The 14,010-nt window shown below is 33.1% G+C and overlaps 1 protein-coding gene across 2 annotated transcripts; it reads left to right on the top strand.

Annotated features, from left to right (window-relative positions):
- The first annotated feature begins 388 nt into the window (after window positions 1–388).
- LOC110104025 (transcription factor CSA) lies at window positions 389–2,184 on the top strand. Of its 2 annotated transcripts, none has more exons than XM_020832963.2 (4): window positions 389–695; window positions 844–1,170; window positions 1,257–1,670; window positions 1,803–2,184. In XM_020832963.2, exons 2-4 carry the CDS (start codon window positions 846–848, stop codon window positions 2,045–2,047), a joined length of 984 nt encoding a protein of 327 aa, XP_020688622.1. In that variant the 5' UTR covers window positions 389–695; window positions 844–845; the 3' UTR covers window positions 2,048–2,184. The 2 variants fall into 2 exon arrangements, with proteins under 2 accessions (XP_020688622.1, XP_028552624.1); XM_028696791.1 differs by having other exon boundaries at window positions 790–1,170.
- The last annotated feature ends 11,826 nt before the right edge of the window (window positions 2,185–14,010 follow it).

Below are 14,010 nucleotides of genomic sequence, written 5' to 3'. Positions count from 1 at the left end.
TTTTTAATACAAAAATTAAAATTTATGTACTAAACAGTTGTCTTAAGAAGCATCAAGAAAGCTGTCTCAAATGAAGCCTAAAGTTTTGTTTGGGATTACTTTCTTACTGCTTCTTGAAGAAGCTTTATAGTATAAAAATTTAATTTTTATACTAAGAAGCTGATCAAGACGCATTTAAAAAGTCATCCCAAACGATGCCTAAGTATATGAAGAACAAGATCTAAATTATGTAATTTGATGAAAAAAATTGATTTCTAGAAGCAAAAAAAATAAATGAGACTATTTTGATAAAAAAAAAACTCAAAATTAAAATAATGTAATAAAAAATTTATTTATTATTTCTCTCCTTGCATTGATCAGTTGGTCAAAAAAAAAGGAGGCATGGTTGGTGGGTGCGAGAGACAATGAATTAACTATATTTTTTTCTCTGTTGCTAAGGCCAAGAGAGACAGGGCATAGGGAGGCAGGCAGCTCTGTTATTTTTTGAGGAGAAAGCTCTCACAACCCACACGAGGGGTTTCATTTTTCAAATAAGCCAGGCAAAGCCCAATGCTCCCAGACTCGCTGTTATCAGTCTTAAAGTAAGCAAATCACAGAAGAGAGAGAGAGAGAGAGGAGGAACGTGTAGTTTTCTTCTACTGGAAGCCGTTTCTTTTGTTTCCTTAACCCTTTTGCTCCTTTATTTATTTCCCCTGGTTGGTTTCTTGCTCCCAAGTTCTCCAGTCATTTTTCTTCTTTTTCGTCCCTCTAATCTTCCTTTTATAGTTTTTTTTTTTTCGTTAACAAAAGCTGAATTATTGAAAGATCCAAACTTTGAAGAAACTAATCCTATCCACGGTGTAGAAATGAGTTTATGGCAGCAGAGATCTGAAGCTCCAATGCTGTTATTGTCTTCTCCTCAGTCGCAGCCTTCCTTTTTCACATCCTCTGTTCCTCCTTTGGAGAGAGAGTTCATGAGAAGTGAAGAAGGATGGAGTTTCAGTAACAGCCATGATGATCTGCAAGTGAGTGATGGGTCCATGGAGAGCAGAGATCTGGAAACAAAGCACGCTAAGTTGTGCACTCGTGGCCACTGGAGACCAACTGAAGACACCAAGCTTAAAGAGCTAGTGGAACAGTTCGGCCCCCAGAACTGGAACCTGATTGCTGAAAAACTAGAAGGAAGATCAGGTAAAAATCACTTCTTTTTCCTCATTTCTCCATTTTATCTATCGCTCTGGTTCTTTTCAAAACTGGATTCTTATGGTGTCGAGCAGGAAAGAGCTGTAGGCTTAGATGGTTCAATCAGTTGGATCCGAGAATAAACAGGAAGGCCTTCACAGCAGAAGAGGAGGAGAGGCTTCTCTCAGTTCAGCATCATTACGGCAACAAGTGGTCTCTGATTGCAAGGTTCTTCCCAGGGAGGACTGATAATGCTGTGAAGAATCAGTGGCATGTAATCATGGCTAGGAAGCAGCGAGAGAACTCCATTTCATATAGAAGGAGAAGGATCGCTTCTTCCACATCTTTCAATCCTTCTATTCACCTCAGAACACTGGAGCACAATACAAGCAGCGCAGAATCCACCATTACAAGCACCAGAGAAGAGTCTGTCTCCACTGCCACAACCAGGACTGTTCATGGCTTAGTTCTCTCTCCCCAGCAGAAAAAGGCCAATTTTTTCATCATGGGTATCTCTCGTTTGTCTAGATTTCTTCAATGATTTTGAATAAAGCTATTATTTTTTTTTTCTTTTTCTTTAAGCTCTGTGATAAATGAATGTTATGGGAATCTCGAGGACTTATTCTGTGCTTCTGTTGAAGGTGGGAAATCAAGTGTCGATCAGATTGCCTTATCTGATTCAACTTCTAAAGCATCTGCAACAGAATCAGTGGTAATCAGGGGAGCAGAGCTTGAGAGAGGGAGGATTAATTTACCTTTCTTTGACTTTCTAGGCGTTGGAGCAGCTGAGGAAAAACCTTTAATGGTTATTAGAATGGGCTCGGAAAAGGCAGACTACCAGCAGAAAATATGTTTTGATGGAGACTTCAGTCCAGCCTATGTGTAATGCATAGAGAGAGAGAGAGAGAGAGAAAGAGAGAGGAGTTTGAGTGAAAATATTAAGGTAACAAAAGTAGCAACTTTTTGTTCTCGTTGCAACCTCCCCTCAAGAATGAAAACTTATAATGGTATTTAAGTTCTTAATTGTATCAATCAACTCATCCAAGTGAAATGATGCCTTAAGGAGCATTCATTTGTGTCTATATTAGAGTTTGTCACATAAATTTTAATGAATTTAAACCTAAAAACTCATGGTGCGACATATATGAAATTATGATATATTTTCTAAGGATCTATAGATAAGCACAATATCAGAGCCCACCATTGATCTCAACAGCGTTGCGGGGGTGACAGCTCTTGCAGTATAATCCTTCCTTATTTTTGCACATATATTTATATTCATATAGTTAAGATTAATGATTATGTTATCTTTTTATATCTCCTCTGCACATAACATTTTCTCTAAAATATGAATTATTACGTGCAAAGACCGAACAAAGATAATCATCGGTTTGTCTTTATGAACAGTAAATTGTTCATCACTATGCATTTACTTGCACAGAGACAAATCCAAATGGTTCTCAGTGTCCGATCTCCACACGTACTAATCTCTCATTTTGAATAGCTTTCTCACTCCTTCGCTTTTCAGACCACAATCACTGTTTTATTTGACTACTATTTTTTCACTGTTTTCAATAAAATTTTGTGCTGAGAAATTACGTTTTACAACAGCTTTCAAAAAAGTTATTTTTTCACAATAGCTTCACAATTACATTTACAAAAAGTTACCGCCCTCTCAAAGATGGTCTATAATGTTATTACCTATCTCTCATTATTATTCAAAACAATGAGAAGAGTTAGGTTTTTGTAAGCTTGACTTGAATGCAAAAGTTTTAAGAACGTGTAGAGTAGATATGAAAGTACTGTGGTATTGATTTGTTTTTGGCTCTCCAAAGGGTTTGCTGAGTGCGATGATTTCAATCCATGGGTGCATCTGATGTCACAGGCTTGTGAAAGCACATGGTAGGGCTACCAGAAAGTGGAAATTTCATCAGTTTTGAATCTTAACAAGCATGTTTACTGCTTCACTGCAGACTCTCTTCCACAGAAATATTTAAAATAATTTTTTTCATCAAAAGCACTTTTTTTTCTTCTTCTAAGTACTTTCTTGTCGAGCGTTCTCTGTGCTCATGCATTTGACAAATTATTAGCGGCTCTTGATTCGATTACATTTTATTTAGGATTACTTTTTTATTATTTTGATTTTTTAGATCGCAATCATAGTTATTATTTGCCACTATTTTTTCGTTGTTTTTTTTTTATTATTTGTACTAAGAAACTGTTTTCTACAATATCTTTAAAATTTTATTGTTCTCTATGACTTCGTTTGGGACGACTTTCTTCCTGCTTGTTATAACAGTAAGAAAGTCGTTCCAAGCAAAGCCTATAGAAACTTCACAAAGTAGTAAAAAAACTGTCACAAACAAAACTTAAAGCTCGTGCATGATAATGTCATTAATTAATGGAACAAATTAAAATATTTTTAGAAGTACTCGATTGATGAATAAGTAAGCTTGAACGGTCATGAAATTTTTTGTCTAAAACTCGTAAACAAGTTTGTTATGAAGCTTGATTATGAGCTTATTTAAGACTCTAGCATGAATTTATTTAATATGTGATTATATTGGAGTTTTGTTATATTTATATTAAATAGGTTTTGTTCATGAATATAAATTGTTTGCTTATGCTCTTTAAAATGTTTATTTATTTGACAGTATATTCAATTAAAGCCTCATTTTTAAGCTCAATAGATTGCTCGTTAATAGACTCAATAAGATTTATTCAGCTGAAAAACAAACTCCTCGACAGTGTCTCGTTTGATTAGCTGGCGAACTGAGTTCGAATTATGCTCAAACACCCATAATTTTAAATGAGCAGAGCTTGAAAATTACTGCAAATATTCGAATCAAGTTCAAGTTCAAATAGGGCTTGGCAAATGAACTCAAGTTCGAGCAAGCTACTGCTCGGTGCAATTAGGTTTATTTGCAATAGTTATTAAAATTCAGTTAATGAGATCATTGTGAAATGTTGACAACTACTTTAAAATTTAATAAAATTTAAAAAATATATGAATTTCAGTTGAAATATTGTAGTTTCACTCAAAACTCAACTGAAATGTCTCAATTTCCTTTGATAAAGAGAGGGAAAAAAAGTACTTTAACAGTTCAAACCAAAATAACTGAAATTTAAAACAATGTTCTACTTGCACCAATGGTTCTGAAAATATCTTATGTGGCTCTTCTAACTGAAAAACAATTTATGCTTGAAGGCAAAAAGCTCTCCTTGTAAAAAAATAGTTTATAAAATATATGCTAAAAAAAACTTAATATAATTTATCATGTTTATTCAATGGAGTTTTTCTTGAATGAAATAAGAATTTTTAACCTATTCGCTTAGAAAGGAGAAACAAAACCAAGGAACCAAAGGGCTAAGACGATAGTAGGTTCAAAATTTAAGTCTGTTGTATGCTACAAATTTTGGGTAGACAGATATAGTGTTTCAGGTCTTAGCAATGTACAAAGATTCAACACAAACATATAAAAATGATAGTGCCAGAGAATTTTTTACATAGAAACCCCGGAAAAGAAAAAATCACAGGGACAGACCCAGTTGCAGAATTAATTATGTAACAAGTGATATAAAATTTCTCCTTTCTTCATTGTTGAAGAAGAGGAAAATACAAAGATCAACAACAATTGGATAGAATCTTGACAATATTCTAGAAATACTGATAATTTATGATGTCGATCATCAATGATGATGGAGGTTGCTGGTGGTCATCAACAACGATGAAGACTGAAAAATGTAAGACAAAACTCTAATTCTTCTCCTATTTTTCTCTCAATTTTTTTCCTTTTTTTTTCATTGAAAAATAAGGGGTATATTTCTAATTTTTTTGGAGTGACATGGCTAGCAAATAGGAAGAAAATCAATGACATGTTGAGAGTGTCTCAATAGATGGTTGATATCAATTTCCTCGATTAGGGACCGTTTGTCGAGCATTTGAGTGTCTTAATGATGTCAAAATTTGGTGATCATAAGCTTGTTGGATTCATCTCATCGAGCTACTCGTTTCGACTGTAAACATATCACATTTGAATATCATTTGGTAATCCAATTTATGCTTTAAACCTTCTAGATGTGCTTCAGGCACTCGATTTGGCTCCATTTGGGCTCGAATTGGACTGATGTTGGTGTCATTAGGTTCATCTCTTCGAGACATTCAGTTTGAATATAAGTTTGCTGAAATTGGACTTTCTCAGCCGAAAATTGGGCCCATAATCAAACTTGGCTTCATAACCAGCAGGTCGACTGTTGGCCGCCGACTGTCTTCAGCAAACCTACAAGTCTGTGCGTGCACACCAAGGAGCGCACCCCTTCCGCAGTTTAAATCAGTTACCACTAGCAATTTTAAATTTTTTTTAACACGAAAAATCTGAAAAAAGTTTGAAACGTTTTAAAAAAAAAAATTTCTATAATCCTCTTCCCCCTTTTTTTCACCTATAAATACCCTTTAGGGGTAGGGCAAGAGCGCACAACTTCCTCTTCTTCCTTTCTTCCTCAATTCTTCTTACAATAGAAGCATTTCACTATCTTGAATAGGCGGCATCCTTATCAAGTTCCATTGAACCTCTTTGGGTAGAAGAAATTCTTCAAGTCTTCCATCTCTCTCTCCCCCACATTCCTTCTGATTACTTTAGAGGCATTCCACATTTTTTTATAGGTTGCAACCCCTATCTCCTCCTAACATTTATTCTCCTTATCTTATGCATTTCTTCTTATATTAGAGGCATTACACAGTCTTGGATAGGCGGCATCCCTTATTAAGCTCTATGCCCCTCTTTGTGTAGGAGTTTCGATGAGAGATCAATCTCCCCCCTAACTACCCATGACAAAAAAAGATTAATCACCTCTTGCACAAAATGATGGTTTAAAGAGATTTGGTAGTAGAAGCACCCGGGAGGAGAATTAGAGAACTTCAGCAGACGCTCAGAAGTCCAACGATAATTGATGATTAGTAAGAAAACCAGCAATCTTAAATTGATCATTTGATATGAAGAAAGTGTAACATAGGTGATTAGTTATTATCCTCATATTAGCATTCAGGTGGGGAGCTGAAGGTGATAGTCGAGATTCATTTTATTGGATATAGCATGCCGACAGAGGTAAATGGTGAATATCATGATTGAGGGGATCAAATATTGTGTCGACTACAATAATTTAACAACACACTCATGTTGCCAATTAAGTGGATGCATGATGGTGTGATGATGATTTGCAAAGAGTTTTGTGATGTGTTAAGTATTTCCCCATAAAGTTTTGATATAACATGTGCTTCTCTACTATATAAGCTAATAAATAATAATTGTTGCGGTCATTATGAAATGTTACCCTGAAGAAGCAATAAAAGGAGACGTGAGGGATTCGTACCTGCTTTGATACCATGAAGAAGTAAAGGTATTTTGATATATCTCAAAGCTTGTATTTGTACAGGTGATGTAAGTTTATATGTATGTAAAGGAATATTCTGGATTTTGCATATGTATGTGTGTGATGCATGACACATGTAGGTGTGTGATGCATTTGTTCGATTATTGATAGTGGAGGAGAGCTGTCCTTGAGTGTTTAATTTCAAACAAAAGGAAAAAATAAAGGCAAGGGCCCCGCTAAGTAGACCGAGTATAATAGAAAAATAAGTTTAAATTTTTTTTGCCAATCATTGTATGTTTATTTTGTTTGGTGAATAAATAACTTTCCTAGGAATGAAATGTTGAGTTAAGAATTTATAAGCGTATAAAAAAAATATGTTCAAATTTCTCATTTAGATCTTGAGCCATTACAATTGAGGGATCCCGACTTTCACCATCTAATAAAGTCTCAACTTGTGTAAGAATAAATTCTGATTCAAGATGTTTTAGGTTATATAGTTACTAAATTATTGTTCAACAAATATCTAGCCTTTAATAATATAAAAAATGGAAGAACTCACAACTAAATTATCCATTCTCAAACAATATGCTATTAAATGAAACCCCTAAGTAATCATTGATGAATTTTAGCTAAGAAATATATAATTACTTTATCTTTACATATATTCTAATATTAATCAAGTAACTTCATAAAAGACTCCTTAATATCCAATGGACAATTTAATCAAGTAACAAAAAATATATAAGCTAATAAATAATAATGAACATAAAGAATGCTTCTCTCCCAATTCTACTTCTTGAAAACTACTTGCACTCAATTGATCATAAAAGAATATGTCTCTCTTCTACTATATCTTAGGTATTCTCTTCTTTATGTGATCAGTTATGTGGTACATCCTTTTGATTGAAATCTCAAACCAAACTCTCCTCCTATATAAAAAACTATTGCACACAATGTACTATATTAATCAAATATTAGCCTAAAAAGTCAATTATCTTGACCTATATATTTGAAAATTGTGAGTCTATGTTCATGATTGAGCTATATTTATTTTTTTATGAATTGATTTTTAAGTTTTGATAAAAATGTATTAATTGAATTAATTCGATCAATTTAGACCAAATTTTTTAGTTACATAGCTATTTTTGTAACTTTAGAAATAATAAATTTATATTATTTATATAAGTTAAAAAAAGATATTTGTAAGGAGTACATATCATATCACATTGATGGTTTTTTTTTTTTTTTTTTGGTTTTTCAATGATTGTATTGTAATTTTATGATACATTAGTGATTATTGTGTGTTCGATCACGAACAACCATGGTGGAAGCCAGTCCTCCAATCATGGCATGGGCTACAATGCTAATTGTTATCACATTGATGATCGAATTTGCTCGCATTTGAAAAAAAAAATCAAAATTCAAATAGATTGGATTATCGAAATTATAATTATATTGAATGATCGAGTTTAATTTGATAATTACATTGTAGAAGATCTTGAACAAATTTTATGGATTCCAATTCTAATTAATTATGATAAATACATCGTTAGTTATCCCTTTCATCTAATTCATTGTGGAAAATTAAAATTAATTTTATTTACTTCTTTAAATAATTCTAATTTTGAAAAAAAAGTTATCAAATTAATATAATTTAAAAAATATTAAACAGATAAAAATGAATTAGAAATTTTGTTAAGTCAATTTTCTAGGAAATTTTAGGGAAAACCCAAATTTCATTGATCCAAAAGAGCTTGAGTTATATGTATAGGAGCAAAAGGTTCAAAAAAAAAAAAAAAGAGGCATCTTTTTTTAGAAATAAACAAACATAAAAGAGAAAATAACCATTCTAGACTCACTAATAGCAAGGCAATATAGTATCATCAACTAGTGAAGCCATCAATGTGTTGGAACCATAACAAAAATATAGCAGTAGAAGAACACCATGGACAGATAAGCAAACAAAGGCCAAATTAACATCATTATCCATCAAAATTATTATTAAATTTTGTAGAAAATACATTTGAATTCTTTATATATTTTATTAATTTTAAGGAATATGAGATGTGCAAATACATCTAGGCTAGCTTATGCCTGCTTGGAATGAGCTTCTAGCTAACAACCTAATACACACGCAATCATCCTGGATGTGATGCATGATAAGGTTAGCTTTATCATAAGAGATCCAAGGATTAGATCAAATTGTAAATATTTAACGACTAAAGATGAGTAATTTTCACTTTATGTTTAAATGACGCTAATGAGACGACATGCTAAAGACTCTAAATTTTATCTTATTCAGATCACCTAGCTAATTTTTTTAACTATCAAAATTTCTTACAAATTTTGGTAGCATAATGGCCCTATACCAATATGAAAAGCATAACATTCCCCGTGCGCAATAGGGACCTCACTATCTTTCCAACAGTAGGCATAAACCTAAGCTCTAACATACGTAGCAGAAATACAAATAAACCTATATCTATGTATGGATAGGTACATGGGTACGTCGGTGTCTACAATACCCAATGCTATATTATCCCATAACTAGTATATATGTTCCTATAAAGTCCGGAACATGCATACAAAGAAAAATTTATGAAAACTTGTTACCCTAATGTGAGCTACCACCCATATGTAGGGGTGTCAATTTTGGGTCACGGGTCGGATTTGGGTCGGGCCCGGAACTGACCTGGGTTCAAACGGGTCGACCCTAACCCGACCCGGTTAGGTAAACATGTCAGAAATGAGAACCCGCGACCCTGCGGGTTGCCGGGTTGACCCGACCCGACCTGGGAAAATTGGTCACTCGGGGCCGGGTAGCGGTTGGGTCGCGCGGGGTCGCATCGCGGGTAGCAGCGGGGTTGCGCGGCATGGTTGCGCGGGGCGCGGGGCGGGCTGGTGTGGTCGCGCGACGGCTGAGTTGCCGGCAGTAGCGGTTAAATATTAATAAAAACTAGTTTTGGATTTTAATTTTATTTTATTGTAAAATTGATTTAGAGTTGATTGAAGGTAGTTTCAAATTTTTATGATTTTATTTGATTTATTATGAATTAATGAAAAATTAACCCTTAATGAAGATCATTAATGTCAAATCAAGGTCAAATCAAATCTTAAGGTGTATATTATCACTAAGTTCAGGGGTTTGAAGTTTCATCCCTACTGGATGTGTGTATGATTTCTTATAAATTTTTCTAAATTCACTAGACCTTGTCCTTAATTATATTTCATAGGTGTCACTAAGGTTTAAATAGGTCCCACAATTATTTCATCTAACCCTTGCATATGTATACAATCATACGACATCAATCATAGTGTCATAAATCTACAAGCAATAAAAGCAATGGATTTCCAATTATTCAAGCAAAATTATGACTTAAACATTTGGAAATCCAATTATTGAACATTCATAGATCAAATTGGCTCAATAATCTTGTAATGGGTCAAGGATATAGTATAGTATCATTCAACCAATTTTGAGTTCACTCTATTGAGTATATAGAGAGTAATTAAGGAAATTTAGAAAACACAATTCATACAATTACTCTCTAAATACTCAACACACACCATTGGATTCAATTTTTAGTGATCAAGCTATGTTTAAAGATTCCATGGAGCACTTGAACAAATATAATGGTTTTGAAATGTAATTATAGTAAATTTTCAAAGTTAAAGGTTAAATCATGACCTTTAATCTTTAAAATTAATTAAAATTAAATTAGAGATCAAATGGGGTTGAGAAAATTATGATGAATCATAAACATGTTTAAAATCATACTCAATAAATTTTAAGTCATATATTCATATATTTGCTAAGTAATTAACTAAATATTTAAAAAAACAATAATATAGTTGGAACAACCTATTAAATATATAATAATCTTATCCTAATTTAATTTTAAATAGAAGATGAGATTATTCTAAGTTCATAGCATTTTGAATCATAAAAAATGATAATAGAGCTAATAGAAATTGTTGAAGTTTTAATCCATTTTTTATAATTAAAATAGAGCTTAATTTATTTATAACACGTGGCACAATTAATGTTAATGATTGTTCCGCCAGCAATTATTAACGCTTAATGACTTTACATTGACGGTGGCTTTACATATGTCAACTTGAGATTGGCTAATCCAGACAGTGCTGATGGCACTTCTTTTAATGCATGTGTTTTCCACTTATCCGCATCAATAAACCGCAGTAGCCATTCAATCAGGCATGATATTGAATCAATAGTGAGATGTCGTTGTATAAAACTCGAAACGATGAATATCTTACGCGGCTTGAATAACGAACAAAATAATAAGATTTGTGTCGTTGATCCTTGAGATTAATGATTTAGGTCTAGAATAATTCATGCATTAACTATTTAAAATCCTAGATGATAAAGAACATCTCAAACTTGGAAAATGTTTGATCAAATCTTATGAAATTTTAAGCAGAGCTTAATTAAGAAGAACTTTTTGAGAAGTTATTTAAATAAGTAAGTCCTAAACTAGAGTTTTAGACCTCAATATGATGAATCTCAAAGCTGTTTTTCTCTTTGAAATGTCCAGGAGATTTCTTCTGAAGAAAAATAAGCTTGAGGAGGTCTGGATCACGCTCTATTGGCCTTAGATGGACTTTGAAGAGAGGACGGCCAGAATCGTGTCACCGAGAACTTGCAAACGGTAGGGTCTTACTTGGGAATCCTAGTGAGACTTACTAAGAGTTCAAACAAATGAGTGTGAATGTTTGAATGAGTGATTTTTTGTCTCTTTGGCACAATTCAAATGCCGTAGATTATTTGGATGCCTAAGACGACTTGAGGGAGTGCCTAGATATTTGACACATGTCCCTAAGAAGTTCGGAGGGCAGAGAAAGGGACTAAGCAAGGACTATGATATGTAAAGAAATGTTTTGTCTTCATATGGAAAGGGAACCAAGCACTGATTTAGGTTAATACTTGGATTAGGCTTAGTTTAGTTGATGCTTAGGAAAGTTCCAAAAGAGCTTTAAACAATAGGAGTCGATTTGCATGAAGAGGATCAAGAAGTTTAATTAATTTGATAATTTGGAGGTTTCTTGATCATTTGTTAATTGTTTGACCAATCAGGTCTAATTAACTAGAAGTGATGATTAGAACAGTTTGATGAAGATCATGAGTTGATTTGAAATTTGATTGTAGGTAACTAGGATATATGATTAATTGGGCTAGCTTGAGATAGCCCAATTAAGTCAAATTGATTAATCATTGGATTAAGGACCCAGTGATTCATGATTTGATACATGGGGCTCTTAGTGAAGTGATTTAAACATGATTGAAGTCAGGTAGGTCAGTACACTGAGGGAGGCAATGCACATACTCAGTTGACTATAATGCACGGTTGTCAATTATTTGGATGATTCTAGTTCTATTATTGTTGACTTTAGAAGGTGATTGAAGTTTGATGGAATGTTGATTTTCTCAAGGATGATTGAAGTCCATGACTATTAATTGTTCAAAGTAATTGAACACATAGGATGATTCTAGATCAATGGTTGTTGATAGATTATAAGTAATGTATTTGAATGTAGATTGATTGATTGTACAACATAATTATAAATTGGATGAATATAGATCAAGTAATGATAAGCTGAATGATTAAAAACCAAGGAGCTATAGGTCAGATGATTATAGGGTGGATTATTGTCAATCATCAGATTTACAATCAAGGATTTTGTAGTTGCTAATGACCTCATACAAAAATGAGGTCAACACATGCAATAACTGGTGTGTTAGTACTAATTATCAATGGAATTAAACATCATTATCAAATCGTTGATGTAGCTGAGAATTCACTATAGGTTGGGCTTAAATAACGAAGGAGGAAGCCCAATATAAGCATTTAGTAATGAGAGTGAAGGTGTATCAACAAGAATAACAACAAGAAGCCTTTATCCAACTATGTGGAATTGGCTACATGAATCACTTCTTTTCCATTGTGTCATACTAAAAAATAGATATTTTTATTCCTTATGCTTATTGTGAGAGGGAAGACCAAAACTAAGCTAAAAAATGGCTAAGATAGCAATGCATATTAACCTCAATGTTACAGGCATAAAACACATCCACCATACGTAACCAAGTAAAAGAAAAAAATCTTTTTAGATAGCTTTTGTGCCAAATGTTTTTATACTAAGTCCATTGAGGGAAAGCTGTTACATTATAAAACAAGCAATCCATTAAAAGAATGTTTGATATTTGCATCCCAAGAAACAATATCAACCTCGTCAATATTAATGGGGATATCCTTGATGAGGTTGATGATATAGTCTGAGTGTTGCCATCTAAATTTCAACTAAAGTTGACAATTAGCAAATACAAATGAGAGAAAGGGGGAGGGGATAAAGAAGAGAAATGTCTTGCTAAACATATTGGGGAATTGAGAAAAGAAACAATCTACAAAAAAATAAAAAGAGTTTCAGATTTTTTCCATTTGAAATTGTATAACTAAGTTTAACTCTTAATATGGAAGCAACTTCTAATAAATTCTTCGAGAAAGGTGAAAGCCTTAAAAGAAAAACTTTTTAAATTGAGTTATATTTTACTTTCCACTAGAGAAGCATATTTAAGGAGTCTCCAAATAAGAGTGCTTATATAAGGAAAGTTAAGGCCATTTATGGAGGTTAAACCTATCCCCACTTTGAAATTTAGCTTGCAAGTTCTTACCCAAGAGATAAGGTGAAATTTTCTTATGTTGATGTTGCCATGGTAGAGGAAATTGGAGTAGCAACTGTTTACCTTTTTAAAGATAGTCTTCAAGATGTGAGGAGCCCTAATCTAATAGTGATAAAGTTTTAGATTGAAAATTTTGTAAGTTGATGTTTTCTTGCAATATATTGGGATTTGGCCTTCCAAGCTTCAAACATTTGGATCGTCTTATGTAACAATGGCTCAGAATCATGTATGCACAATTATTTTGTAGAGATAATGATCCCAAGATATGAAAGATTATGTTCAAAGAAGGTGAGGTTAATAAGGAATGATAGGTTGTAGGAGTTGGCGACCATACATGAGAAAATTATGGAAGTTTTTGCATGATTGGTTGATGTAGAGGGATGTATAGCATTACAAATTCAATAGGATACTATTGAGAGTGGAAATATAGTTGGCACTTGTATGATCACAAATAAGATCATTTGCATAAAAGAAGAAAGATGCTTAGGGTTTATCAAAGGCGACATCATACGATTTATCAACAATGTTGGCATCCAATAGATTTGATAAGATATCCATCATAATGCAAAAATGTAAGGTAAGAAAGGGCAACGTTGCCTAAAGCTAGAAGCTAAATTGAAGCCTTCAAGAGATGAAAATTCTTTTTACTAATATTTTAAAATGTTCATATTTATACTATCATATATCTTTTTTAAGCCAAATTTTACATTAAAAAAAATTCTCCTATCTATTGTGAGCAAATTGACAAAAAAGTTAAAATGTCATTATTATATGAGATG

This window comes from Dendrobium catenatum, unplaced genomic scaffold, assembly GCF_001605985.2.
Source record: "Dendrobium catenatum unplaced genomic scaffold, ASM160598v2 fragScaff_scaffold_847, whole genome shotgun sequence".
NCBI classification, from domain to species: domain Eukaryota; kingdom Viridiplantae; phylum Streptophyta; class Magnoliopsida; order Asparagales; family Orchidaceae; genus Dendrobium; species Dendrobium catenatum.
Note: the sequence above shows the minus strand (reverse complement) of the source record. Positions and strands in the feature narration are given on the sequence as shown.

Excerpts from the sequence above, each read along its gene's own strand:
- LOC110104025 (XM_020832963.2), top strand. The coding sequence starts at position 846 with ATGAGTTTATGGCAGCAGAGATCTGAAGCTCCAATGCTGTTATTGTCT. Across the intron at positions 1,171-1,256 it reads AAAACTAGAAGGAAGATCAG|GAAAGAGCTGTAGGCTTAGA; the intron begins GTAAAAATCACT and ends GGTGTCGAGCAG. Across the intron at positions 1,671-1,802 it reads GGCCAATTTTTTCATCATGG|GTGGGAAATCAAGTGTCGAT; the intron begins GTATCTCTCGTT and ends CTTCTGTTGAAG.